We start from the raw sequence: 27,216 nt of genomic DNA, 5'->3' as shown, positions 1-27,216 counted from the left end.
GGGGCAGACTGAACACAAGGCAGTACCCCGTGGACTTTAACACCTCTGTAGCCTCTGAGGGCTTCGCTGAATTATAGGAGAGTAATAATGACCCAAGGGTGTCAAAAAGTTTAAATTATTTTGTATGTTGTTTATTTAAGAAAGCAATGATTAATAGATTTATCCCTAAGAGGTTAATGTTTTAAGTTGTCATTTGGGGTAGGGGAAGTAGTTACCTTTGAAATTTACTTGATGGTATTTCACTGGCTGATGTTGGCTGGGTAAAGAAGTTGTTGCTTTATGTAGCTTTAGTGATACTCCTGTTTCTATGTGGAAGTGATTAAGGGCTAGCCTTTTAATTTTCATTTGTGACCAGAGTTATTTTCCATAAAGATTAAAATTTGATTTGGAACAGGAGTGAAGGATTTACTTCATTAGGCTTGAACTCACATTTAGGACCTTATTTGAAATAAACGCCTTATTAAGGTTAAAAAGTATCTAAAAAGAATCTTAAAGCTGAGAAGAAGTGACTACATTATCTCAAAATTCTCAGAAACTTTTAAAATGCTGATGTCTTTGTCCTAAGTAAATACTGTTACCTACTGATACCATGTCAAAACTGAATGATGATAGGGGCACCTGGGTGGCTCAGTGGGTTAAAGCCTCTGTCTTCAGCTCAGGTCATGATCCCAGCGTCCTGGGATTGAGCACCACATCAGGATCTCTGCTCAGCAGGGAGCCTGCTTCCCACTCTTTCTGTCTGCCTGCCTCTCTGCCTACTTGTGATCTCGGTCTGTCAAATAAATAAATAAATAATCTTTAAAAAAAAAAAACTGAATGATGATATATTTTCTTTATGGCATTGTTTGTAGAGTAGATCTTAGCCATATTGCTAACATCATGTATCTTTTCAGACCTGACAAATTATAGCCTGAAGGGTTGTATTTTTATTCATATAACAGTGTGGACTTGAGCTTCAAGGGAAGAAAAAAGTCAAACTACTAAAGTTTGAATATTTTAATAAATATTAAATGATAAATCACTCTGGTTCTATAGTAGCTGCAGCATGTCTGAATAATGAAAGAAAATCTTTAGATGATAATAAACAGTATTATGGATGTCTTTCATTTACATATGTCTTCATCAATTTCTTTTTTTTTTTTAATTTTGTATTTCTTTTCAGCGTAACAGTATTCACTGTTTTTGCACCACACTCAGTGCTCCATGCAATCCGTGCCCTCTCTAATACCCACCACCTGGCTCCCCCAACCTCCCACCCCCTGCCCCTTCAAAACCCTCAGATTGTTTTTCAGAGTCCATAGTCTCTCATGGTTCACCTCCCCTTCCAATTTCTCTGACCTCCCTTCTCCTCTCCATCTGCCTTTGTCCTCCATGCTATTTGTTATACTCCACAAATAAGTGAAACCATATGATAATTGACTCTCTCTGCTTGACTTATTTCATTCAGCATAATCTCTTCCAGTCCCGTCCATGTTGATACAAAAGTTGGGTATTCATCCTTTCTGATGGAGGCATAATATTCCATAGTGTATATAGACCACATCTTCCTTATCCATTTGTCTGTTGAAGGACATCTTGGTTCTTTCCATAGTTTGGCTACCATGACCATTGCTGCTATAAACATTGGGGTACAGATGGCCCTTCTTTTCACAACATCTGTATCTTTGGGGTAAATACCCAGTAGTGCAATTGCAGGGTCATAGGGAAGCTCTATTTTTAATTTCTTGGGGAATCTCCACACTGTTTTCCAAAGTGGTTGCACCAACTTGTATTCCCACCAACAATGTAAGAGGGTTCCCCTTTCTCCACATCCTCTCCAACACACATTGTTTACTGTTTTGCTAATTCTGGCCATTCTAACTGGTGTAAGGTGGTATCTCAATGTGGTTTTAATTTGAATCTCCCTGATGGCTAGTGATAATGAACATTTTTTCATGTGTCTTATTGTCTCTTACCATTGTGAGAGCTGGGAATGATGAGGTAGGGATGCATGATTTTTTTGTTGCTGACTGAATTAAAAGTAAAGGAAATTTTAAATGTAAAACTTAATCATCATAAATACAGAAATGTTCTTTTGGTATTAATAGGTACTTAATCACTCCTCCTCACCTGTCTTCTCCCTCTAAAGGAAAGTCGTAAACTTGATACCAAATTTGAAGCATTTTGGTTATTGCTAAATTCTGGTTTTAATTAAAACTTTAGTTCTATCATTGTGTTTGGAATGTCAGAACATGCCCCAGTAGGAGAGTGCAGAATGCCATAGAAGTCATAGGAGATCACTAAGTTATGTGACTGTATGGAAGAAAAGTAAATGAAGCGAAAGCTCATGAAAACATTGGCACTATTATAAAGTTAAATGTGGCAGGCAATCTCTAAGATTGCTCCAGTGATCTTTGCTTCCTGGTATTTCTGCCCTTGTGTACTTACCTCCCCTTAAAAGTAGGCCATCTTCATGACTTGTTTCTAACCCATCTAATATGGCAAATGTGATGGGATGTCACTTCTGTGATTAGGCTAGATATTTTGGTGGCACACTCTTTACCAGAGTGGCATTGATGAAGCTAGTTGATGAAGCATGTTGATACATAACAAGGAAGTGAGGGCAACAACCAGCCAAGAGCTGGCTAGGAAAGACCCTCAACTCAACAGCTTTTGAGAACTGAATACTGCCACCAACTATGCGGGCTTGGAAACAGATCCTTCTTTAGTCTGTAGATGAGACCCCAACCCTAGCTGATATATTCATTGCAGCCTTTTGAGAAATCCCAAAGCAAAGGGCTCAGTTAAATTATGCCCAGGTTCCTGACTCACAGAAACTGTGAGATTATAAATGAGCGGTTATTTTAAGCTTCTGTATTTGTGGCTATTTGTTATATAGCAATGTAAAACTAATACTTTGGTGTATTTATCAGCTAGGGCTGCGATAACAAAGTAACACATATGAGGGGTTAAACAACAGAAATTTATCTTAGCAAATTCTGTACGCAAGAAGTCCAAGATCAGAGTTTCAACAAGTTGGTTTTCTCCTGAGGGCTCTCTCCTTGCTTATAGATGTCTTCTCCCTATGTCTTCATGTGATCTTCCCTCAAGGTGTGTCTGTTCTAAATGTCTCTTTTTTTTTTTTTTTAAAGATTTTTTATTTATTTATTTGACAGAGAGAGATTACAAGTAGGCAGAGAGGCAGGCAGAGAGAGAGGTGAGGAAGCAGGCTCACTGCTGAGCAGAGAGCCCGACGTGGGACTCGATCCCAGGACCCTGAGATCATGACCTGAGCTGAAGGCAGTGGCTTAACCCACTGAGCCACCCAGGCGCCCTCTAAATGTCTCTTTTTACAAGAACACCAGTTATGTTAATGTAGGGCTTACCCTAATGACCTCATTTTAACTTAATTACCCCTTTAAAGACCCTGGGTCCACATACACACATTCTGAGGTAGTAAGAGTTAGAAGCTTAACATAGGAATTTTACTAGGCATAGTTGAACCCATAAGAATAAGCTTTATATAAAATTCTGTAATTATGTTTATCTTTATAGCTAAAACTCTATTACCATATACTGTTGGTAAAGATCTTTTGTCATCTTGTTTTTCTTTAATATATAGTTATCTGGTGATGTATATAAACATTAAATAATAATATATACATAATACATATCACATGGTATAGCATATGTATTTGCATATCCCTGCCTCCACAACAAAATTATAATTTCTATAAGCATATGTTTTACATAGGATACTTTGCAGGATTTAAGGTAGTATTAGATGCTGTTTCAAATTGGATTTAAACTTTTGTGTTTACTTGTGTATTTCTTTTTTTTTAAGATTTTATTTGTTTATTTGATAGAGCACACAAGTGGGGGTAGCATCAGGCAGAGAGAGGGGGAGAAAAAGGCTCGTCATTGAGCAGAGAGCCTGACATGGGGCTCCATCCTAGGACTTGGGGATCATGACCTGAGCTTAAGGCAGATGTTTAACCAACTGAGCCACCCAGGCACCCCTACTTGTATATTTCTAAATGAGAATATTCTAGAAGTAGCTTATCTTAAGAATGAGAACCCGTTAAAGAGATAGGGCGTTTGAAGAATTTACATTTTACATTTACTTGAGGCACTTCTAGTTTTAGGCAATGGTAAGACCAGAGAATACCTGTCTTTATATTTCATAATCCAGATATAATGGATACACTGTTAGATCCAATCGAATGCTGTGCTGATTCTTTAAAACACTATCTCTATTTGAGTTATTAATAACACCATATGCCCTCACTGAGTATAGAGATTACTTAAAACAATAACACTATACATGTTTAAAATATTTTTTGAAATTGCTAAAAAAAAAAAAAGTTATATGACACAGGTTTTTGGGTTTTTTTTGTAGAATATACCAGTGGTTCTCAAAGGTGTAGTAGATCCAGGAGTCCCTTGAAACCTTCTTAGAAAATCTACAAGTTCAAAACTGCTATCATAGTAAATCTAAGATACTGTATGCTTTGTGTGAGTGTGTATGTGTTTTGACATTTATACTGATAATACAAAAGAAATAGTGAATGTAATTGCTGGACCTTTGCATGAATGAAGGTAGTGACATCAAACTATAGTACTCATCTGTATTTTTCAGCTCCATGCACTTACAGATTAAATAAACCTTTCTTCACTGAGGATTTCACATGATGAACCAGTTAAAATTATTACCATCATTAAATCTTGACGTTTGATTATATATCTTTGCAACATTCTACATGATTAAATGAGAAGAATGTGTAAAGCACTTCTGCTCCATACTGATATACAGTGGTTGTCTCAGGAAAAATACCTTGAAGTTGTTTGAGTTGTAAGCTGAACTAGATACTCTTTCATGAGGTACCATTTTTACTTGAATTTACAACTGAAAAACTGACTATGATTATTCATACTTAGGTTATTGAGAGACATTTTCTCAAAATGAACAAAATGAGACTGTTCCTTAATGAAAAACAACTGACTGCATTTATTGGCAATAACACAGGTCAGGCTTTCAAAAAAAAAATCAGACTTTTGGAAAATTTGTATTTATCCATGAGAACATGAGGAATTCCAAATTTAAAAATTGTTCTGGTGATGTTAGTGGTGATACTGTTTTTATAACAGTACATAATTAAATGTGTCCATGTTTGGAAGAACCATATAACATAGTAAACCAGTATTTTCCAAATGGTACATCATGTTATAAAATTATGCCTGGGTGTCAAAGAAGTACAATAAAGAGCAATGAATTTTAATGTAGCAGAATAAAATTTTATTACATTAGAAAATTTATTATATTCATGTTGAAAATTAATTTGATTTAAACATTAAAGTTTGTGACTATTGATATAATTCATAAAGTACATTGATAAAGTTTCAGATTTCACAGGGCAACTAATCTTTAAAAAACTATCACTTGTTTAGTTTTGGGATGATTTTTGAAAACAGTATACACCATTATTTGAAAAGGCTGTGACGTACTCTCTTCCAACTACATACCCTTGTAAGTTCAGATTCTATTGGTATACTTCAACCAAAACAACCTAGTACAGTAGATTGAATATAGAAGCAAACATGGAGAATATAGCTGTCTTCTGTTAAGCCAGACATCAAAAAGAGATTTGGAAAAGATGTAAAACATTGTTACTCTTTCTTTTTTTTTTTTCATTTCAAAATCATTTTTTAAGTATAATTGACACAATGTTATAGGAGTTTCAGGTGTACAACATAATGATTGGGTAAACATGCTCTGCTTACTCTAAGCGAGCCACTAATTGTCCTTATACATTCTTATTATAATGTCATTGACTTTTTTTTTTTAAATAACAGTATTTTCCATGAAAATGTTATTGTGCTGGAGTTAGAAAATCAACATTTTGCTACTATCATAGTAAAGACTGGTTCATGCAGGAATCATCACAGAATGCACAATCTATAGGGGGAATTTTGATGAAGACCAGGGTGTTTTCTTGGCCATAAAAAGTCTCACAATATTTTTATTAGTGACAAAGGAAAAATTAAAAGAGAATATTTAGCAGAGAAATTCAACAGCACATTGACCTGGCAATCAAAGTTACCATTTTTGAGAAGCAGTTGGACAGTGTATACTTCCATATGTGACAGCCGGAGGAGGATAGTGTTCTAGCTGAGAATGCATAGCCTAAATCAAATCATGAGCAAACATTTGACAATAACAAATGAGAATCATTCTTTTCTTTTCTTTTTTTTAAAGATTTTATTTATTTATTTGAGAGAGAGAGATCACAAGTACGCAGAGAGGCAGGAAGAGAGGGGGAAGCAGGCTCCCTGACAAGCAGAGATCCCAGTGCAGGGCTCTGGTCCCAGGACCCTGAGATCATGACCTGAGCCAAAGGCAGAGGCTTAACCCACTGAGCCACCCAGGCGCCCTGAGAATCATTCTTTTTAAAAGATAGACATGGTATTCTTCAAAACTCTCAGAATCTTGAAGATTCTTCAAATCTCTCAGGTCATGGAAGAAAAAAAGTGTGGGAATACTCCAGAGTAAAGGAAACTTAAGGAGAGATGACAACTAAATGCTCCATCTGACCCTAGGCTGGATCTAAATTAGGGGGCAAAAACCCTATAAAGGGCATCATTGGGTTAAATATACAAAATTAACATATGGCTGGTAAGATATTGTATTGATGTGGCATTTGCTGAAGTTGATAACTATACAATGATTTTAAGAGTACCACAATTTTAAGGTAATATACACTGAAATTTTAGGGGCAAAAGAGGCCTTCATCTTTGTAACTTACCTTCAAATTGTTCAGAAAAAAAATTAGGGATAAATGTAAACACGTGTGTGTGTATATGTGTATACATACACATATATATGTATTTGGTGTTAAATATGTGAATACATATACACATACACAGACATATATACATACATAGGATATAATTTTTTTAAATGGGCAAAATGTTAATAATAGATGTATCTGAGTAATCTGTTATATAAGTGTTTTTAGTACTGTTCTTCAAATTTTCTGTAAGTTTCAGTTACTTCCAAATAAAAACCAAATCATGCATTTAAAAGTTAAATGCAGTAACTTATGTTAATGTAATGGGTTCATTATTTTTTTAAATGAATTGATATATAGTTAACTTTTTTCTTTTTTAAGTTTTGTTTCTCATAGAGTAAGCATGAATAGATCTAATACATATGAATAAAACTCTTTGGGGTCCTTGATAATTTTTAAGAGTGTTGAGGTTCTGAGACCACAAAGTTGGAGAACCGTTGGTCTAGATTATGTGTGGGTAGTTAGGTAAGTGTTCCTCTTTTCCTTTTAAGGCTATTTTATGTCTCTAGTTAATGAGAGCTGATTTGGTAGATGCCACTAGTAACTTAACCTCTTTATGCCTTAGTGTTTATAATTTTAAAATAGAGATATAATATTGCCTATCCTCAGAGGAGTATTGTAAGGTGTAAGTCAGGTATCTATATAAGGCTTTTAACTATTGACCATTCTGCAGTGCTGTCTTTATTGGCAACGTGTGTTCCTGCTCTGTTATTGCTTGTTTTTGTCATTTATTATTATGCTTTGGCCAGTGATTTTGGTTCTAAATATATGTATATGAACCACCACAAAGAAACCAAAGAAGAGTATCAGATAGTTCATACACTGCAAGTTTACAGTGCTCATGCCCCTTCAAAGAAATGGTTAGGGAAACATAGAAGGGTAAAGATGAGCAAGCAGTTTGGGATTGTTGGAAGTCTCTAATATAATAAAGAGCATCATAAACCTGGGAAGGGGATGCCTGGGTGGCTCAGTGGTTTGAGGCCTCTGCCTTCTGCTCAGGTCATGATCTCAGAGTCCTGGGATCAGGCCCCACGTCAGGCTCTCTGCTCAGCAGAGAGCCTGCTTCCCTTCCTCTTTCTCTGCCTGCCTCTCTGTCTACTTGTGATCTCTGTCAAATAAATTAAAAAAATCTTAAAAAAAAAAAAAAAACCTGGGAAGTTGGACCAATGATTGTGTGAAGAGTAGTTGATAGAAAATATGACTGGACAGGAAATACTTATTCATTGGCGACAGACTGGAACCATACTTAGCACTATTTCCTTGGTATTTCAAATTCCAGATAGGCATTCTCTGATTAAATGTGTATGTGTATATTGGGTTATTTAAGTTGTTATAATAATATATACTTAAGTTAAATAAAGAATACTACTATTTTGTGATATTTTCCCTGTTTTCTCAGCCCTGTCTAAATTCAGCTTATTCTATATCTCACTCTATCAAGCATCAAGCTAATGAAAAAGAAAGGAAATTAGATTTTTAAACTATATTATGTTAACCTAATTGCAAATTATCACTTTTTTTTAAAACAAGTGTGGCTTTATTCTTTTCAACTTTTTCTCTTTTACAGATAACTATAACTGTTAATACAAGAAATTATCACTTTTCAAAAGATCAAAAGATACACAAATGTAAAGGCTTTCTGTCAGTATGCTATTTTATTCTCTTTTAACCTTCTTTTCTAAGACTTGTGATTTATTTTTTATAAACAGATCATCAGAAACTGGAAAGAGAAGCTAGAATCTGCCGTCTTCTGAAGCACCCCAATATTGGTAAGGAAATCTTTCCAATGTATTTTAAATGTTAATGTTTATGTTATGTATTTTTTAACCACAACATGTGCTTTAGTAATATTACTTTAGTAATCTAGACTGTTTGCAACTTTTAAGAAATAAGTTCCTAATTTTTGGTTTTGGTTATGGTTACATTTGATTCTTCAAGAGTTTTTGAAATGTTTTTCAAAACGTAACAGTTAATATACTAATACTTTAAAAATAGTACAAAGTTTTATTAATTGGGGTGCTTTTATGTATCTTCAAGGATTGTTCAGCTGCTGCTGCTGAAGTTTGGAGAGACGGAATTTATGTCATTATTTTAGTCAGCTAAGTTACTTTTTACCTATCCTGCAAGGAATTTTTTGTATAGTTAAATTGATTTTCCTCCAGAAACTAGTAAAATTATTATTCTCTGTTATCCCCCATGAATTATGAAATAACAATATAATGTTCAAAATTTAAAAACTGATGAATATAAGAAAAATAGAAGAAACAAAAGAAAGAAAAAGAATACAAAGAAAAACAATGAAAAGAACAAGAACATGATTCTGTTAGTGGTGTTGATTATTTTAGATCAATGTCACTGCCCCAGCTCTGTGAGTTTTATTGTCAGCCAAATTGTGATGTAGAAGTTATGAGAGAAGGAGTGATAATGCAGTAGAATTGCAAAATCATTCACTGAGAAAGTTTATAGCTCTTCTATTTTTGTGAATGGGACCATTAAATTTCTATTCCTGACTTGAAGTTTCTAGCACCCTGCATGCTTCTTAGATTCTTAAGTGAATGAATGGACACTACCAAGTAAATCTGGAGCATGAACAAACCAGCAGCTGTCTAATATGAACCTTCTAGTTGGAGAGAGAACAACTCTGAAATGTAAATCTACCTTTTTTTCAGTGTTTTACCTGATGGTCTTTGGCATTTCTTGGTTGGCTATCTTATTTTGCAAGGGCTGTTATAACAAAGTGTAACAGATTAGATGGCTTTAACATAGAAATTTATTTTCTCATAATTCTGTAAGCAAGAAGTCTGAGATCAAGGTGTTAGGGTTTGTTTCTTCTGAGACTCTTCTCCTTGGGTTGACAGAAGATAGATGTCTTCACGTGGTCTTGTCTCTATTGTAAATTTTTCTTTTTATAACAGCACCATTATATTATATTGGGGTCCACTCCAATGACCTCATTTTAACCTAAATGCCCTTTCAAAGACTTCAAATGCAGTCACTTTCTGAGATCGCAAGGTTGAGACACAATTTTGGAGAGATACTATTCATATTCAGTCCATAATATTGGCTAATGAGAAATTATACAGTATGACCCACTATGGTTCAGAGAGCACTGTTCTTGCTCAGGTTTAAGATAAATGAAATTTTTGTTTGGTTCACTTTGTTATTCTTGTGAAGAAGAGTTGTTTTTTGTTTTGTTTTTAATCGAGGTCTTTCTGTGAAACTCTGCTTTTTGAGAAAATAAAACTGGTTATCCTCATTTCCTCTAGGAGACCAAAGTCAGACATTCTAAAGACACTCAAACTAAAGAACAATTTTCATTTTGAAACCCCATGCAGAATAACCTTACTAACAAAGGGGAGGTTGTATACTGGGGAAATTTCTGAAGTTTTTTGACATAGACAGCACCATTAAAACACTCTGACACTACATGTAATTTTTTTCAGTGGTCCATAGCTGCCAATGCTGTGGCTTTTTGGTCACTTCACTTGAGATTTTCTTCGATCTTTCAAGATTTCAGGAGTACAAAAGCATCTATAGAAATGTCAGGTCCTGAATTCCAAGATCCATTTCTAATCACAAGAGATATTTTGTAGTGATTCTGTACTGCAAGATGGGAATCAATAGATTAAACTATGACACACTCAAAACTCATAACAGTGGCAAATTACTCATATTATTAATTCACTCAGCAAGCTCATTTTCTGGGAATACAATAGGAATACAGCAGACCATTATACCTGCCCTCACATAGATTGCATTTTGGGGATAGACAGACAATAAGCAAAGTATAGGATATTATATTGTCATAAGTACTAAGGGGGAAAACAAGGGTGTGGAAATTGGTTTTGTTGGGGGATTATGATTTCAGATAGTTTGGTTGGGATGACGTAATTGAGAATGAAATTGGAATAAAGACCTTAACAAGAACAGGAGGAAGCAAGTCATTTGGCTTCCTGGGGTGGGGAGCATCAACAGATAGAGGAAACAAACAGCTAGCGGAGAAAAAAGTCCAGCCCCAATATCAGGCCATATAAACACCAACAAAAAGGGGTAGGACACAACATATTAATTAACTGTGCCTGGCCGGCTCAGTTAGTAGGGCATGTGACTCTTAATCTTGGGGTTGTGAGTTTGAGCCCCACATTAAATGCACATTTCTTAAAAAAAAAAAAAAAAAAAAAAAAAACCCTGAGGCAAGAGTTTGCCTAGTTGATTCCACCAAAACTTTTTTTCTAATTGGAGAAATGTGGATGAATTATTTTTCATTCTACTTTACCTTAATTGATTATCTTAATTAATCTTCATGTTATGCGGTTTGACAATGTTGTATTTACTCATTTGAAGAGAAATGATTAAACACCAATAGTAATTGTCAAAAAATAATAAGCAGCAGTAAACAAAGGAATGGTTTAAAGATAGGTGCCATGATGGATATCTGATTATCCTGGAGAGCAGGGGCAAACAGTGCAGTAAGCAGAGTGCTGCTGCTCCTGTTTGTCACTCCTGGTTAACAGCTTCACAGGAGTCACTTGCACTGGTTCAGTTTCCTCAGGAAAAACAGCATTTGGTCTTGATTTTCCTGAAATAGATAAAGTGATACCCAGTGTGAGACTCTTACCTCTTCTTCATTTTCCTCCATTCTGTTATGTGGTAGGTTATCTTAAAATCTTCCAGGTTTTAAAACTTGAAGGAAGGAAATACTACTTTGGACAGTTTTTCCTCTGGTGAAATTTTTGCTTGTTACTTTTTTTTTTTTTTAATGTGCCTTTCTCTTGGCACAGAATCAATAATCTGGGAACTTGCAAGTAAAAGTTTTCTCTTGGAGAAACACATAAACCAACGAAAATTGGTAATTCATAAACCACTTTTTTTTCTTTAGTTTTTTTTAATGTTTTTCTAATTTTCAAAGTAAAACACAGTGGAAAGTTTGGAAAATACAGTGATGTCTAAAGACGAAACCAAAGGAAATGACTTTTAGTATTTCTTATATTCATTTCTACCTTTTGTTGATAAATCTTATGATAACTTTCCGTATTCTCTTCATATTTTCATACCATTTAGGCAAACCATGAAAACATAATTTTTAAAATTATCTTAATAAAATTTATTTAGTATTGTGGTCATTGCCAGCCATGTTCTAGGCTCAACACACTGGTGATGAAGTAGTAATCAAGAGAAACAGTATCTCTGCTTACCCAAAGGTCATACCCTAGTGTGAGGAGATAGGCCATAAACAAATGACCATCATTATAATGTCATAGAGGTTAGTTCTCTGCAGAGAAGTAAAATAGCATAAATTTTCACCAGGGGGATTGGGTGACTACTATCAAAGAGAAACAGAATCAGACACATGTTTAAGTCAGTAGACAGATTTTATTCAATATATTGTATTAGGAGAAAGAGCTGAGCTCAATTCCAAATACAGCAAAGACAACTGGAGATTTATAGCCAGGGAGCAGAATGAGAATTGAAAATTGCTGAGAGGAGATATCAAACATAGGGTGATTCTTCCTGAACTTACTAAACTACTGACGAGATTCTTATTAAAGGAAGGCCAGAGGTTCAGACATCAAGGGTGAGGGATGAAGAACTTGATCAGATGTCAAGGGTAATCACGTATCAAAGATGCAAGTATGACTTTGTACAATTCTTTGCTAAGACTAACTTAGGCAGGTTGAGTATAGGGCCCAAGAAAAGGCCTAGTCAAAAAGAGGGCTCAAAGGAGCCTGCCTAATTTTGGGGATAGTCTTTGTCACTACATTGAGTGGCTTGTCAGGCAAGATAGTCTGCTGGCATCATATTTAAATTGGGGCACCTGGGTGGCTCAGTGGGTTAAGCCTCTGTCTTCAGCTCAGGTCATGATCCCAGGGTCCTGGAATCAAGCCCCGCATTGGGCTCTCTGCTTGTCAGGGAGCCTGCTTCCCCTCCTCTCTCTCTGCCTGCCTCTCTGCCTACTTGTGATCTCTGTCTGTCAAATAAATAAAAATAAATAAAAATATATATATATTAAATTGATATCTAAAAGATAAGAATCCATCAAGGAAAAGCTCAGGGAAACAGGGTTTCAGGCAGAGTAAATTTCCCCTGTTAGAGAGTCAGAGGATTGGTGTGTAGCTTACCATGAGTGAACGAGAGAGAGTGACCTGAGATGGGTCAAAAGGATAGGTAGATGCATGACCACATAGGGCATTAGAAATCAGGTTAGAGCATTTAGGTTTTATTCTAAGTACAGTGTGAAGCCAGTAGAAGAATGATAAGCAAGAGTGCATCATCTGATTTGTTCTGCCTGCTGTGTGTAAAATGGATTGTAGTCACATGAGCACAATCAGAGATAATAGTGCCCCATTAGTTTCATTAGAATCCAGTGTTTATCACCCTTGGCTCCATCTTTTCGGTAAGAATTTAAATAGACCTCCTTTCTGTGTGCTCCTCATAGTTCATGAAACGTACCATGCACTTTTTGGCTCAACAAATTTGGGAGTGTAGGCAATTTCCTAAGCAGCTCCATCTTTGCTCTGTCTTCAGAGGAGCTAGACAGACTATTTTGTTTGATCCCCAAATGAGAAAGATTATAGTTAACCTTCTCTTGAGGTGTTGAATCAATTTGGCAAAAGGATCTTACCTCAAGCTTCTATTAATTAGCTTATTTTTTATCATTATGTTTATCCTTTATTTTAATAAAATGGGATTATTTTCTCTTGAGTTATAAACAGATATGTAATAAGTCAAATAATTTGAGCTATATGTTAGCATATCCAGTAAGTGAAGGAAAATAACTTTAAGGCAGTGAAATAAAGTACTTGAGGTAATAGCCAAATTGTTCTCAAAATTATTTTATATTTTCACTGTTTTTGTACTTGTTTTTTGATAAGCATTATTATTACTGAGGAATTTTTTAAACCTATGGCAAAATCCAAATAACTCAAAACAAGAGAAACTAGGGATATCAGGCAAAAATGCTCATTTAATGCAACTGTATAAATCTGAAAAGAAGTGGGCCAGGAAAGGAAAAGAGAAAATATCAGGAACTTTGATCTGAGTCATCAGAGGTTTCAAGGGAGAAGATAACCACTTATTCTTTATTTGTAAGGAGATCAATATTTGAGACAAATTTTCAGTTGGTGGGATGATAAATTTTGTGGCTAGGCTATCCCATTCTCTAAAGACCTGAATTTACACTTTGTGTAGACTTCAGAAAGAGCAAGATGTTTTTGAAAGTGTAAGGGAACATTTATATTTGTAGAAGATCAATATCTCCTTTGTAAGGTAAGCCTTTTAGTGAGTGATATGGCTCAATGAATCCCAGTAGCTAGAGAGCTAAAGGAAAGGCTATGTGGCCTTTAATAAAAAGGAACTAGTCTGCTCTAGTGCCCTGGGCTTCTAGTACAATGAGTTAACCATTCTGAGATCACATCATAGTATCTTAATGATTATCACCTTCCTACCAGCTCTCAGTCATTGCACCAAAACACATAAACACACTCATTCATTGTTGTAAGGCATAATAGATAAAGACGTGGTGTTAATGGAAAAGTCTATAGACTAAGTGAACTCCACTTTATTCTGCTTCCGACACTGAGTCTGTCCAATGAACTGCTGAAGCATATTCCATTTGCTTATTAATGTCTAGTTGCTCTCTTTATAAAGCAGAGAAAATATTTGCCATTTTATTTTCTTAGAATTATTAGGGAGAACTAGGTAGTTCTTCTTTTTGGTGAGTAGTTAATAAACTTTGGAAGATACTTAATGTAAATAAACAGTTGGGTAAATTATTAAGGGGCATTACTTATACCATATACTGACTAATTGATCATTTCTTAATGTCTAGTAGATTTTTCCTGAGAGATATATACTCAACAGTGGAAAAACATTTCAAAAACTTTTATGTATCATTCATATACACATACATGTATAGTCCTATATATTCATATATCCATATATATATACATGTGTGTATATAAATATATATATATATAATCAGAGAATCACAATATTGCAGTAACAAAGATCTTATAGTTAATTAGTATAAACTCTCACATTTTTTTTATAATTGAGGAAACTAAAATTTTCTGTACCTATATGACTTATCCAAAGTCACAGTTCTTTAATGATGTATAAAGAGGTACTCATGTTTAAGGGAACCTGTGCAGCAGCAAGATTGAAAAGGCATTGGTAATAATTTTCCCTTTTGAGGAGAATTTTGAAGTTGATTTTGCTTCAAATCAACCCTCCCCCAAAATAGGAAAAAAACCCACAGTAAGTTAAAAACTTCCAATACTAATAGAAGAAAAGAAAACTTTGGTTGAACGTAAGTAATACCTGTCTATTCTGTTATGGAGCCACACGTTCCATAAAAATATACCTAACAGCTTTTATGGTTTGACATATGTAACAATACATAAAGTTCCATATGCTGACAGGTAGAGATTAGAAAATATATAAAGCCTTTACTTACTGTATAAACAGGTTTTCCATGCTCAGGAGGGATAATTTATGGTATCTAGGATATACATAATTTCCTTTTCCTAAAATGTGAAACTGGAAGAACCCTTAGGATTTACCTAAATCCAGGGTAGATTCTGCACATGGAATTTTGGAGGTTTCAGTAGGAAGGTAATGCCCAAGGTCACTTGCGGATCTCCAGGGGGATTAAAAATGCACGATTTGCTTTGCATGCAGTGTTTTTCCTTTTCCCTGACCTTAGGAGGCCTGGTGTAATACCATAAAATTAATATTTTAACCTCAATATTAGATCTACCTATTTTTTGCAAATAATCCATGAGTTAAATATCATACCTCTAATTTTCACAAGACAAAATTAAGTGATTTTTTTTTTTTTTTTTTTTTTTTTGCTTTTAACATTTTACCTTTTTGTTCTACTCTACCTGCAGTCCTCTTCCAGGTCGCTAGAATTTATAAGAAACTGCTCTAATCAGATTATATGGACAAGCTTAAATTCAGTAAAAACTTATCTTAAATATTCCCAGTAGTTAGTTATCAAATGATTAAACTGCCTTATATGTACATCTGTTGCTACAATATATCAGTTTTGAATAATTTGAAAGAGTCCTATGGGAAAGGAGAACAGAGTTAGTGCAGAGTAAATGTTAATGGATATGCTGAGAAAACAAAGTTAATGATTTCAAATGACACTCAAGTCTTTTTCAGTGTTATGAAAAATTGAACATTGCAAGAAAATGATACTTAAAGTTTTAATGACCTCCCCCATTATTGACAATTATGCCTAATATTCATAAGTTTGTAATTATACAAGAATAAGTAATTTTTGTTGCTAAACAACTTGCTCTACCGACTTTTCAACATTAGATAAAAGGTAATTTAACATAATTCAGTAGTGAAAAAGCAAGGTACTCTTGTTTTATGTTCACCTTTTGTTTGATTAAATCTCACTCTTTATCTTGATTATTTGATGTGAAGGCTAAATTACTTCTCAGAATATCTTACTGTCTGCAGAATTGATTACCCTTTCTTAACAAATGTGAGAAACAACACAGAGATATTTTTTCCCAGCAAATAATTATTCTCAAAATTTCTCATTATCTACTGTAGCTTTTTCTTTTTTTTCTTTTATTCATTTAATATGGTACCAGTGATGTACCCTTCATAATTCCTGGTCGAAAGTTAAATTCATCATCACCTGAAGTAAACGGACTATTTAGTAGAAAGATAAAACATGGATATAAAAATTATTGATACAAGATAACATTTTAAATTCTCTTTTAATTGATGAGTTTGGATATGAATCCATTTTTATTGACTCCTCTGTAAATAAATTATTTTTCCATATATCAATGAAATGGCCACTTGCTGAGTTATATTAGAATTGTTTGGATTTCATATGAAACTGTGGATAAAAAAATGATTCTCCTATTACAAATGAAGGACAGTTTGTGATTTGGACTTACTGGATAGAGCATTTTGATCTGTCAATGCATAATACTCAAATATATCCTCTGTTTTATTTTACTAAACCTATTATTTCCATCTTGTCCTGTCTTCACTATGTTCAGGGTAGAATCTTTTACCAGAATATTAGAAGCTTGTAATAGTTTCTTGGGCTCAGAATTGTCCCCTAAACTGAAACTTTGAAAGAAAAAAATAATTCCCAACATTACTAGCACCTTTTTGTTTCTTTACTTGCTTGTTTGGCTGGGGCTATACAGAATCACTCTCCACTCCCTTACCTCACCCTGAGTAAGAAAAGCTCTTGTTGCCTGGAAATGCTGAAAGGAGTGGAGGAATCTCTTCATCACTTAAAAATCATTGTTCTTTCCCTTTCTTTTGATGGTTTTGACAATAAAAATAAACTTAGATACAATAAGCTATTGTGTTAAGATTTGAAAATGAGCTGAATAAAAGAAAAAAAATTGGGTTGGAATTCTAGTGAATTTGTCACTACAATTAATAGCAAAGCTGTTAACTGTGTTATCAGATACTAATCTAAATGTTTTCCATGCATCCAGACTTTTAATCTTCAAAACAAACAAGTGTCATTCTTGTCTCCATTTTACAGACAAGGAATAGAAAGCCCAAACGGGTTACAGAGTCAACTAAGGTCAGACAGCTAGTAAGTAGTAGAGTTGAGATTCCAGCCTGCACAGCCTGGTATCACCATCTATACTCTTCAACACCACACTGTGTTGCCTTTGGTTGTAGAACTCTAAATTAGTCACATTGTTATTTAATAAGTGAAGAACATCCAGATTTTATGAAGATTGGTTGTAATAACAGCAGACTGTTTTCCTAGAGATATTATGTAATTTTACTGTTTATTTCTAGTCCTTACTCTAGGGGGAAATAACATAAGATTATTGAAACACTTCAGGAAAATGCAGATATTATAGAACTAATTATATTTTAATGACAATAATTTTCAGTGTCTTTGTGCAAAACCTTTTAAGTGGTTGTATCTGGCCCTGAATTAATTATTTACTTGCCATGCAAGACTCCTTTTTACTCTCTTCTTATTGATGGGAAAATGAATGACAAATATTTGTCAGAAAACAATGAAGGTTAAGGAAACAAACCAACAACAGTAATTGATGTGTAACATATGACAAATTTTTTAAAAAGCTATTCTTTAAATTGTAGAAAAAAGATCAGGATATAACACTTATGAGATGGTGGATTTCTAAAATCAGATAAGCCCTTGGAGTTGTATGTTATGTATATGGGGGGAGGCAGGTGTTTTAAGCAATCATTGCTTATAGCTTATTTTATTTATTTAGTTTTGCTTGTAATGTATTTTAATAGAATATAGAGGGAATACTAATTTAGAGTTTTGAGATAACTTTTGAAAGTATAATTTAGAGTCCAGTTATAGCATTCATTTCTAGCATTTGTAATGTAAACCATGGTTTAAAGTTGCCATTTTAGGGGAGGTAATTCTATATTCCTATTACTTATAAATTTGAAAATAAGAATTCATTCTCTCTTAAAATGTTCCACAGGTAGAAGTGTTTGGTCTTTGTATTTGATTTGCATCTGCTTCACAAAAACTTCCCTAGATCTAATGAGCTTGCCATAGAGTAATGATTATGTCAGATTATTATTTGATAGATTCATTTTGATGATTATTTAGTTTAAAAAGTTAATAAAAAAATAAATAAAGGACACCTGTCATGTAAAAAAAAAAAAGCTAATGGCTTATGTTGAAGAAATTAGGTACATGTAGTTATATGACTTGAATTCTTCCTCTTATTCTTTCACATTTTGTACTTCTGTAGTAATTTATAACATATTTCCTATAAAATGATAGAAGTTATTTGGTAAGATTTTGTTCACACTATTGAAGTTCAGTAGTTTTTGTAGTTTATTCTTTAAATATTACTTTCAGCTTTTAGTCATGAATTTATTTTGTAGATAGTTCAACCAAAGGCTCAGTATAAGAAAAATTTCTGTAGCCTACAATGTTAATTACTGAGGTAGATGGCAATAATTTTTATGAGTCTCTTATTTTGAAGCGTAGGAAATCTTGTCTTTCATTTGTTCTGCTCAGAATTGACTTATGAAAATTGGAAACAAATTGTGTAAACCCCCCCATAAGTATATCCTGAATTGTGATTTCCTTTGGTATCAGTATTTTTGCACATATAGATGAGTTTACATTGGATATTTATTAAAAACATACACAACTATGCTTTAATTGTTTATCTGTTTTTTCACTAAGAGCAGAGCTCTCACTTTCAAATTAAAGTGGTGAAGCCTAGTGTTATATTTTAATTAGATCTGAAAATTTTTTTTAAAGATTTTATTTATTTATTAGAGAGAGAGCAAGCATGAGTAGTGGGGAGGAGCAAAGGAAGAGGGAGAAGCAGGCTCCCCCCTGAGCATGGAGCCTAATGTAGGGCTCAATCCCTGACTCTGGGATCATGACCTGAGCTGAAGGCAGTTGCTAAACTGATGGAGCCACCCAGATGCCCCAGCCCTAAAAATATTTCTTAAAAGCTTATGAAAAATATAATAAAATATACTGATTTCGTTTCTTTCTACCTATTATTTTTTCTTCCAGTTTCTTGAAACAATCCATTGGATTAATCTTTTTTTTAAATCCACATTTGATTTCAGTTAAGAATAATACCAGCCTGGGTAAAGGTAAAATGAAAAAAAAAAATGAGCAAAACGAAAGTATATATAATCTGCATGTTGTCTCTATTCCCAGTGATTAGTATTAAGCATTTAGTTGAATACTGCTAACTCTATTGGAGTTAAAATACTGAAAGATCATTACAAGGATGAATGAGCCATAGTCCTTGACCACAAGTTCATGATTTTGGAGGGCAGATAGTTCTGTGTGCAACTAAAATATAATGTGGTTATGTACTTTAATGACGCTATTACTAAGGTGCCATGAGAGCACTAAGGAATAAACTAAGAATTTTAATTGAAATACACTGGATAATGAAAAGAATTTTTGCCATAAAGAAGTAGTATTGTACTCAATAGCGGTAAATGAAAGACAAAACAACAAAAGGAAAAATGAAGAATGATAGAAAATCAGAATGACTGGAGTAACTGGATTTGCTGGCTATAAAGCTTGATTGGGAATTATAACAGAGTCTTTTGACTTTTCTCTGCTGAAGTGTTTGATCTCTAATCTTTAGAAATGAGGAATTATTAAAGACTTATTTATTTGACTCATATGATTTTATTGGTTTCTTAGGAATACAATTTTGGCAGTAATACACATGACTTTCTGGAGTCGGGAGAAATTTGTGTTAAAAGAGTATTTGAAAGTCTTGATATATAATTAATTTATATATAAGGCAAATGATGAATTCCTGAACCATGTTTAATTTATATATTAAGACAATTAATTTATATATAAGGCAAATGATGAATTCCTGAACCATGATAATGGGAACAGAGATGGCAAAAAAGGTAAAGATACTAGACATAATGTGAAGGTAGAATTATGAGATCTTGGGCAGTAGTTAAATTGTGATAAATGAATAAGATAGAAAGTGGTTTCTCAGAGGTTTTTAATTTGGGTGACTAGAGAGATATTGATTTCATTAAGAATAAGGAACAAAGGAGGAAAAGGTAGTAGGGAGAAATTAGAAACTTAGTTGATTTAAGAACATGCTGACATTAATTTTTTTAAAAAGATTTATTTATTTAATTGAGAGAGAACACAAGCAGGAGGGACAGAGGAAGAGGGAGGGAGAATCCCAAGCACACTCTAACCTGGGGCTCAATCTCACAACCCTGAGATCACGACCTGATCTGAAACCAAGAGTTGGAGGCTTACCCAACTGTGTCACCCAGGCACCCCTAATGAAAGTATTTTTTAAAGATTGGGAAGTACCTTTTAAGGGGGGCCATGGACAAAGAAGGAATAATAGAAATAGCAAACAACATCCATAAGACCCTGATCATTTACTTTTTGCTAAAAACTCTTAGCTTTTCCCCATTTGGGCATTCCTCTTCAGGATGGAAGTGGTTGGCAATGGTTATGACCATCCCTCCTAGGGCGAAGAGAATGTAACTAGACTTTTGGTTTTGTATCCTTTTTTTTTTTTCCATGCAGGAAATAAAGATTGTCAAGTTGGATGCTCACAGTATCTTTTGAATAAATAAGATAGTTACTGCACCAACTTTATAGCATAACTGTAGCTGAACATTTCTAGAATGTTCCCCCACATTCTGTCAACTAGAGTAAGGCTCACTTTTCATGGATCTCTTGTGCTTTAGTGAAGCATATATCTTTTAAATGACTTAGTAACTTGATAATTACTTTAATTAGGATATAACCTATTTGACTTATGTGTGGGATACTGCATAGAGCTCTAGAGACTGTGAATATGTATTTTGGAGACATTTACATGTAGGAGAGTAAAAGTGGATAAATGCACACAGCATTGTATTATGAAGAGGGTCAAAGATAGGTGATCAGTAATACCTAGTCATGAGGGGCATGAAAATTATTTTTTAAGAATGATAACAATAGTAATATTCTTAGTAATATTCTTAGATTATTTTTAATCTGAATGTGCTTTAAAACAAACATAAAATATTTAAAATTTTATTTTGGATGAAAAAAGGAAGTTACATTTGGGGACAAAATAGTATAAAAATAAAAATTTAAGCTTCATTTTAGCAATAATAGTTTAAATGTGTTGATTTTAGATAGGCTTATATCAGTTTTTGCTCTTATATCTGTAAGGAAAGGACCAAGACTATGTTTGCTTAATAGGCTTAATTTTGTTGGAGCTATAATAAAATTACTATATTGAAGATCATATTTTTCCTTCTTCCAGTTGCCATCCCCTAAACAATGTCTTGTTTAGAAACTGGTAGTACCAGATACATATTTAAACGTATTTGCTGGAACATGACAAGAGAAGAGCTCTGATAAAATATGGTTTTCCAGTGTCTCAGATTTGTATTCTCATATCTGTAGATATTACAGTGACCTTTTCTTTTGATATTCCTTTTATAAATCTGCCCTTTAAAATTAAATTACATCTCCTGGTCACTTTCTAAGAATACATTCATAATATGGACAAGAATACATTCATAAAATGAGATAAGGCCATTCCCCTTCCCCCATCCCCAAAAGCCAAGGAACCATTGATTTAAGGTAGGTTTTCAACCTTGGGAGATTTTGTAGCATTTATTCTTTCCTCTTCCTAGGGATATTATAGCACTGTGTGTTTAGGTCATTAGAACTGGAGGTGTCCATCTGGCATCAGTCCAAGAGAGGGCACAGATGCCACTAATATCCTATACTGGATAAAACAACATCTCCCAAGAGTGAATTATTTGGTCCAAAATATTAATAGGGCTGATATTGGGAAGGCCTGATTTAAGATAACAACAACAATAACAACAATACGGCAAAGAGCTAGACTACTTGGTTTAGCTCTGGACCCATGCAATTTTTTATATATATTAAGAAGAAAATAGTCAATATGTCCCCTTAAGTGAAGGACAAGTAAGCAATGACACTTACATAGACTATCCTGTGAACAGAGATTTCTAGAATATTCCCTTTTAACCGAAGAGTAGAAAAATAAAGAACAAATTTCAATGTCAGCCATAAATGAAATGTAGTCACAGATTAGAATATTGGTGTTTTTTCCTAAATCATTGAAAAAGGATATTTATATATTTAAAGTTTTTTTTTCTAAATTTAAAGTGAGGAGTAAACTAGTAAACTATTTAAGTTAGTATTGAAGTAAAATGAGAAGAGTATTTCCCAAGAATCATAAAAAGAGAAGTAATTCTCTGGGAAATAATTTTATCTTCATTATGAATCATTTTGATTTTATCCTTTTTGGATCTTGAACCTTGTTCAGATAAACTTTTTTATCTGAACATAGATTCTTCTTATCCACAAAATTGCGTATTAACACCAAAGGTGATTCTTATCCACAAAATTGCATATTAACACCAAATTTTTCATGTAGTTTGAAATATTTCATAGACTAGTAGAGCCCAAATATGGACCATTCTCCATAGATTTCAAATTAAAATGGAACAAACCTTATTTTGAAGAAATATAGTTCAGTGGTCTCTTTATCCTAAATGTGATTCTCACGTTAGTCTTAATGACCTTGTAATTCACGTAAAAAGATTTACAAGTTTCTCTCCACTTCCACTCCTGTCTTATTATGGTGTGCATTTTGGGTTGGGGATGTAGCCTGACTGTAGAAGGGAGAAATGCCATCTAGCTCACTTGGTATTTGAACTGCTGGACTGAGGCACCTGGGTGGCTCAGTTGGTTAAGTGTCCATCAGCTCAGGTCATGATCCCGGGGTCCTAGGATCGAGCCCCAAATTGGGCTCCCTGCTCAGCGGGGAGCCTGCATCTCCCTCTGCTCTCCCCCAATTTGTGTTCTCTCTCTCTCTGTTCCCGCTCCCTCTTTCTAGTAAATAAATAAATAAAATCTAAAAAAAAAAAAAAAAATCTGGGCAGAAACTGAACTAAACTAGTCTTATATTTATTTATGCCTATTTATACCTCTAGATTACTAATATAGCCCCCCATCCAAAGAATTTGTTAAGAAAATGAATAATCTAGTGCACCTGGGTGGCTCAGTCATTAAGTGTCTGCCTTCTGCTCAAATCATGATCCTGGAGTCCTGGGATCCAGCCCCGTATGGGCTCCCTGCTCCAGGGGAAGGCTCCTTCTTCCTCTCCCGCTCCCCCTACTTCTGTTCCCTCTCTCACTGTGTATCTCTCTGTCAGATGAATAAATAAAATCTTTTAACAAAGAAAATGAATAATGTAACATTTTGGTTATGTATCTAGTATAGAGAATAAACTGCTTTTGACATAGTCTAGAAATATCTAATTAAAGCAAAGCATAGAGATTTCATTGTAAGCAGAAGTTAACCTAGCATAGACTAGTGCTGACATATACTAATTAAAATCCTTTAAAAATCTGTTTATTGGAATGCCTGTATGGCTCAGTCAGTTGAGCATCTGACTTTTGATTTTGGCTCAGGTCATGATCTCAGGGTGGTGAGATGGAGTCCCACATTGGCCTCAATGCTGGGCGTGGAGGCTGCTTAAGATTCTCTCCCTCTCCTTTTCCTCCTTCCACCCCCCCCCACCAAAGAAATCTGTTTAAAACATATTTTACTGAGCAATTTTGGCAAGCCTGCATTCTTCCTTCCATGCTAAAGATAATAAAATTTATTTAAATAAAATGGATCATTTAATCTTTTAAGTAATTTGGGCAGGTCTTCTCAGTTAATCCAAATCAGTGACATGTCAATGTAGCAGTTGCAAAGCATCTCTCAATAAAATGAAAAGAAAAAATGTAACTTTCCCAAGGTTTTTCCAAAAACTAGAAAATGTTATTTTTTGAGACAGTAAGTGAAGGGGCATGTTTATATTGTAGTTACTTGTTACTAATTTGGGAACATTTTAATGTTTAGTGAAGTGGCAAATTCCACTTAGTTTTAACAGGATTCTTCTGGTCACTGTAAGTCTGACCATGTCTCTCCTCAGCTCAGAAGCTGGTTAGTGTCTTTCTACTTTACTCAGGGGACAAGTCCTAGAGCCCTCACAGTGGTATGAGGCCTTATACAAGGCTCACCTGCCCCTTTACCTTCCTGATCTTAGCTCTTCTTCTCTCCTTCTCACTTGCTCTGCCCCAGCCCCTCTGGGCCCCGGGAGAGGGAGAGGTTCCTGATCTGTACCCTGTGTTCCTTCTGAGGGCACTGCTCCCCCTTCCCCACAAGGATGCTGGCTCCCTTCCTTAAGGCTACTGCTCAACTGTTACTTCATCCAGGAGGCTTTCCCTGAACCTTCTGCATAAAAAGGCAGCCTTCCTCCCCAACCTGCCCACCACCTACCACCCACCCACACTCCCTATCTTCCTTCCTTTTATTTTTTCCTTTGTAGCCTTTATCATGATACTGAATTTACTTGTTGATTGATTTTATACTCATTAGCTCTGTAAACCCCAATGAAGGCAAGGGCTTTGCTTATTAACTCTATCCCCTGTACTTAAAATAGTATTTCACTGAGTCTGTGCTCAATAAATAAATGTTGCAGCCATTAAATAATACATGTTAAACAATAAGCATATTTTTACTAAGTGTAGATAATCTGAAGGGGAACATACTCTTGTATTAATGTAATTGGAAAAAATATACATTTTAGCTTATGACACAGCTGTTTTTATTCAAGCAGAGGGTTTGTCTACAGAACTTTGGTTTTCCTCTTGTTAAAATGAGTATTAGTGGGCTAGGGTAAGCCCATACCTAAACAGACTACAAAAACAGGAGAGCAAACAGAGCTTCTACCTGGTTTGGAAGATCAACAAACCATATGAATTAGCATACCTCTTTTTAACTGCCTGGTCTTTCTGAACAACCCTTATCACTTAGTCTAAATTCCCATCTATTGACTGGAATCTTTGCCCAGACCCCACTTGGGGTTTCTCACACAACCTAACCTGGCAAATCTGACTCATCTTTGTTGAGTGTCAGGGTCACTATCACTTTTATCTGGCCCATACCTAAAACTGTCAGCTGCTTGCCCACCTTAGGGAGCATTTTAATGATACCCAGGAAGCAGAACTATACTATCAATAAATGTCACCAATTTTTTTTTTCTTTTGCCAGATCATCTACAGATTTGGTTAGTGAACCTCATTCTTAGACATTTATGGGATAGTCCTTCGTTTGACTGCTCCACACTTCAAAGCCAATGCCTACTGTTTAGACAAAATTGCCAAACTTTTGAGTAAAGAAGGAGGGTTGGTTGTCAGTGTAACTTCTGCTTTTGTAATGGGCTTGTCCTGTCCTCACTAGTTCTTTTGGCCTTGCTCTGCAGCAAGGATTGGCAGACTTTTCCTGTAAAGCACCCAGTAGTAAGTATTTTAGGTTTTGCAGGCCATGCCATCTCTTGTCCTTATTTTCAGCTTTGCCATTGTAGTGCAGAGCAGCCACACACTTCATAAAAGAGCTTCTAAACAGTTGCTGCCCACCTATTATGTCTCACCAGCCAACTACCACACATGCCTAACCTACAAATGTCAAATTCAGTTTACAACTTGAGCTGATATCACTCAAAGCTTACCAAGTTTTTTTTTTTTTTTTTTACTTGAAAATTGATTTTCTGTTTCAGATTACATCTGAATTTACATATCCATGTGCTATCTCCAAAATAACTTTGAGCCCTGATTTTTTCTCAGGGAGTTATCTTTTCTGCTTATTCTGATATTGTTGAGGTATTTTTTCTTTTTGTATCTAATCATCCCCCCTCACCCCCTGCTGTCCTTCCCAAAACACCCTGAGTCTACCAGGGTCTGCACCTCTCATCAATGGCCTCAGTTGAGAATTTGCCTTTGTTAATAATGCAAAACCATTCTGACCACAGTACATATGAACTAATTTTGATATAATAGAGGAGACTTCCTATAAGAGTACAGAAGAGGACATACTGTATTTATCTTGATTTACAAGTATCTCATAAGGAAATCCCTATATTCCTTAAATCTGTTTGCTCTTTTGGAGCTGACATGGATCTCCTTAAACACCCTGCCCAGTTTAACCAGAATGTGAGCCCTCATGGGCAGCCTGATATTGCTCAGACAGGGTAATATCCTTTGTCTCCATTTTGAACATCTTGGCACCTCAGATAAAACAGAAATTTCCCCTGGTGGGAGAAATGAACAAACCACATTTAGGCACAGAGCCATTTCAGTAGGTTATCAAGATGGTCAGTGGAAGGCGAGACTTCTGGTTTCCGCTGCTAACCCTGGGAAATACTGACCCACTCTCATTCACTTATTTGTGTATAAATGTCGACTGCAAACTGCCAGCCATGGTGAACAATTCTTACTTTGTGTCGACAACTTATCAGAATTCCTGGTTTCAAAAGACCATTAATACAGTCCCAGACCCTGTCCTACTGCTGGTAATTGATACTGTGACATAGCTCTAGTTTTTTGACTTGTTCTTTCTGGGCTTGGGACTAATTGTTCTACACATTTGAAGTCTGGGCTCATGAGTCCCCATGTGTGACTTTGCAGACAGCCCTGTTTGTGACCTGAACCTGTGATAGCTTTCTTTGGCCTTGACCTTCTTCTCTGTACATTAATGCTACTTGCCCTTGCTACCTGACTTACCTCTAATATCGTGGAAGACAAAATTATCCCATTCTGCTCAAAGTCACATTTTTTTTTTTTAAGACATTTTGAATAGATACAGATTGAAGAAATACAACTGGTCTTCTGAGAAAGATTTTCACTTTATTTATTTATTGTCTAATTTCTAATTTCTTTTCTTTTCTTTTTTTTTTTTTAATAGACAAATCCATAGAGTAAACCCATGGTAGGGAGAGGGTAAGGGAAATGGAGAGTGACTTCTTTTTTTTTTTTTTTTTTAAGATTTTATTTATTTATTTGA

General features: G+C 34.8%; 1 protein-coding gene across 20 annotated transcripts in view; it reads left to right on the top strand.

Annotated features, from left to right (window-relative positions):
* CAMK2D (calcium/calmodulin dependent protein kinase II delta) overlaps positions 1-27,216 on the top strand; it is a 333,039-nt gene that overhangs the window by 93,212 nt on the left and 212,611 nt on the right. For all 20 annotated transcript variants that reach the window (XM_059377681.1, XM_059377620.1, XM_059377556.1 and 17 more), the window contains exon 3: positions 8,537-8,596. In XM_059377681.1, the coding sequence (XP_059233664.1) occupies positions 8,537-8,596 (60 nt within the window). The remainder of the gene's footprint in view (positions 1-8,536; positions 8,597-27,216) is intronic.

The sequence above is a fragment of the Mustela nigripes genome, chromosome 1 (genome assembly GCF_022355385.1).
Source record: "Mustela nigripes isolate SB6536 chromosome 1, MUSNIG.SB6536, whole genome shotgun sequence".
Taxonomy (NCBI): Eukaryota; Metazoa; Chordata; class Mammalia; order Carnivora; family Mustelidae; genus Mustela; species Mustela nigripes.
This window is presented reverse-complemented; position numbering and strand designations above follow the sequence as displayed.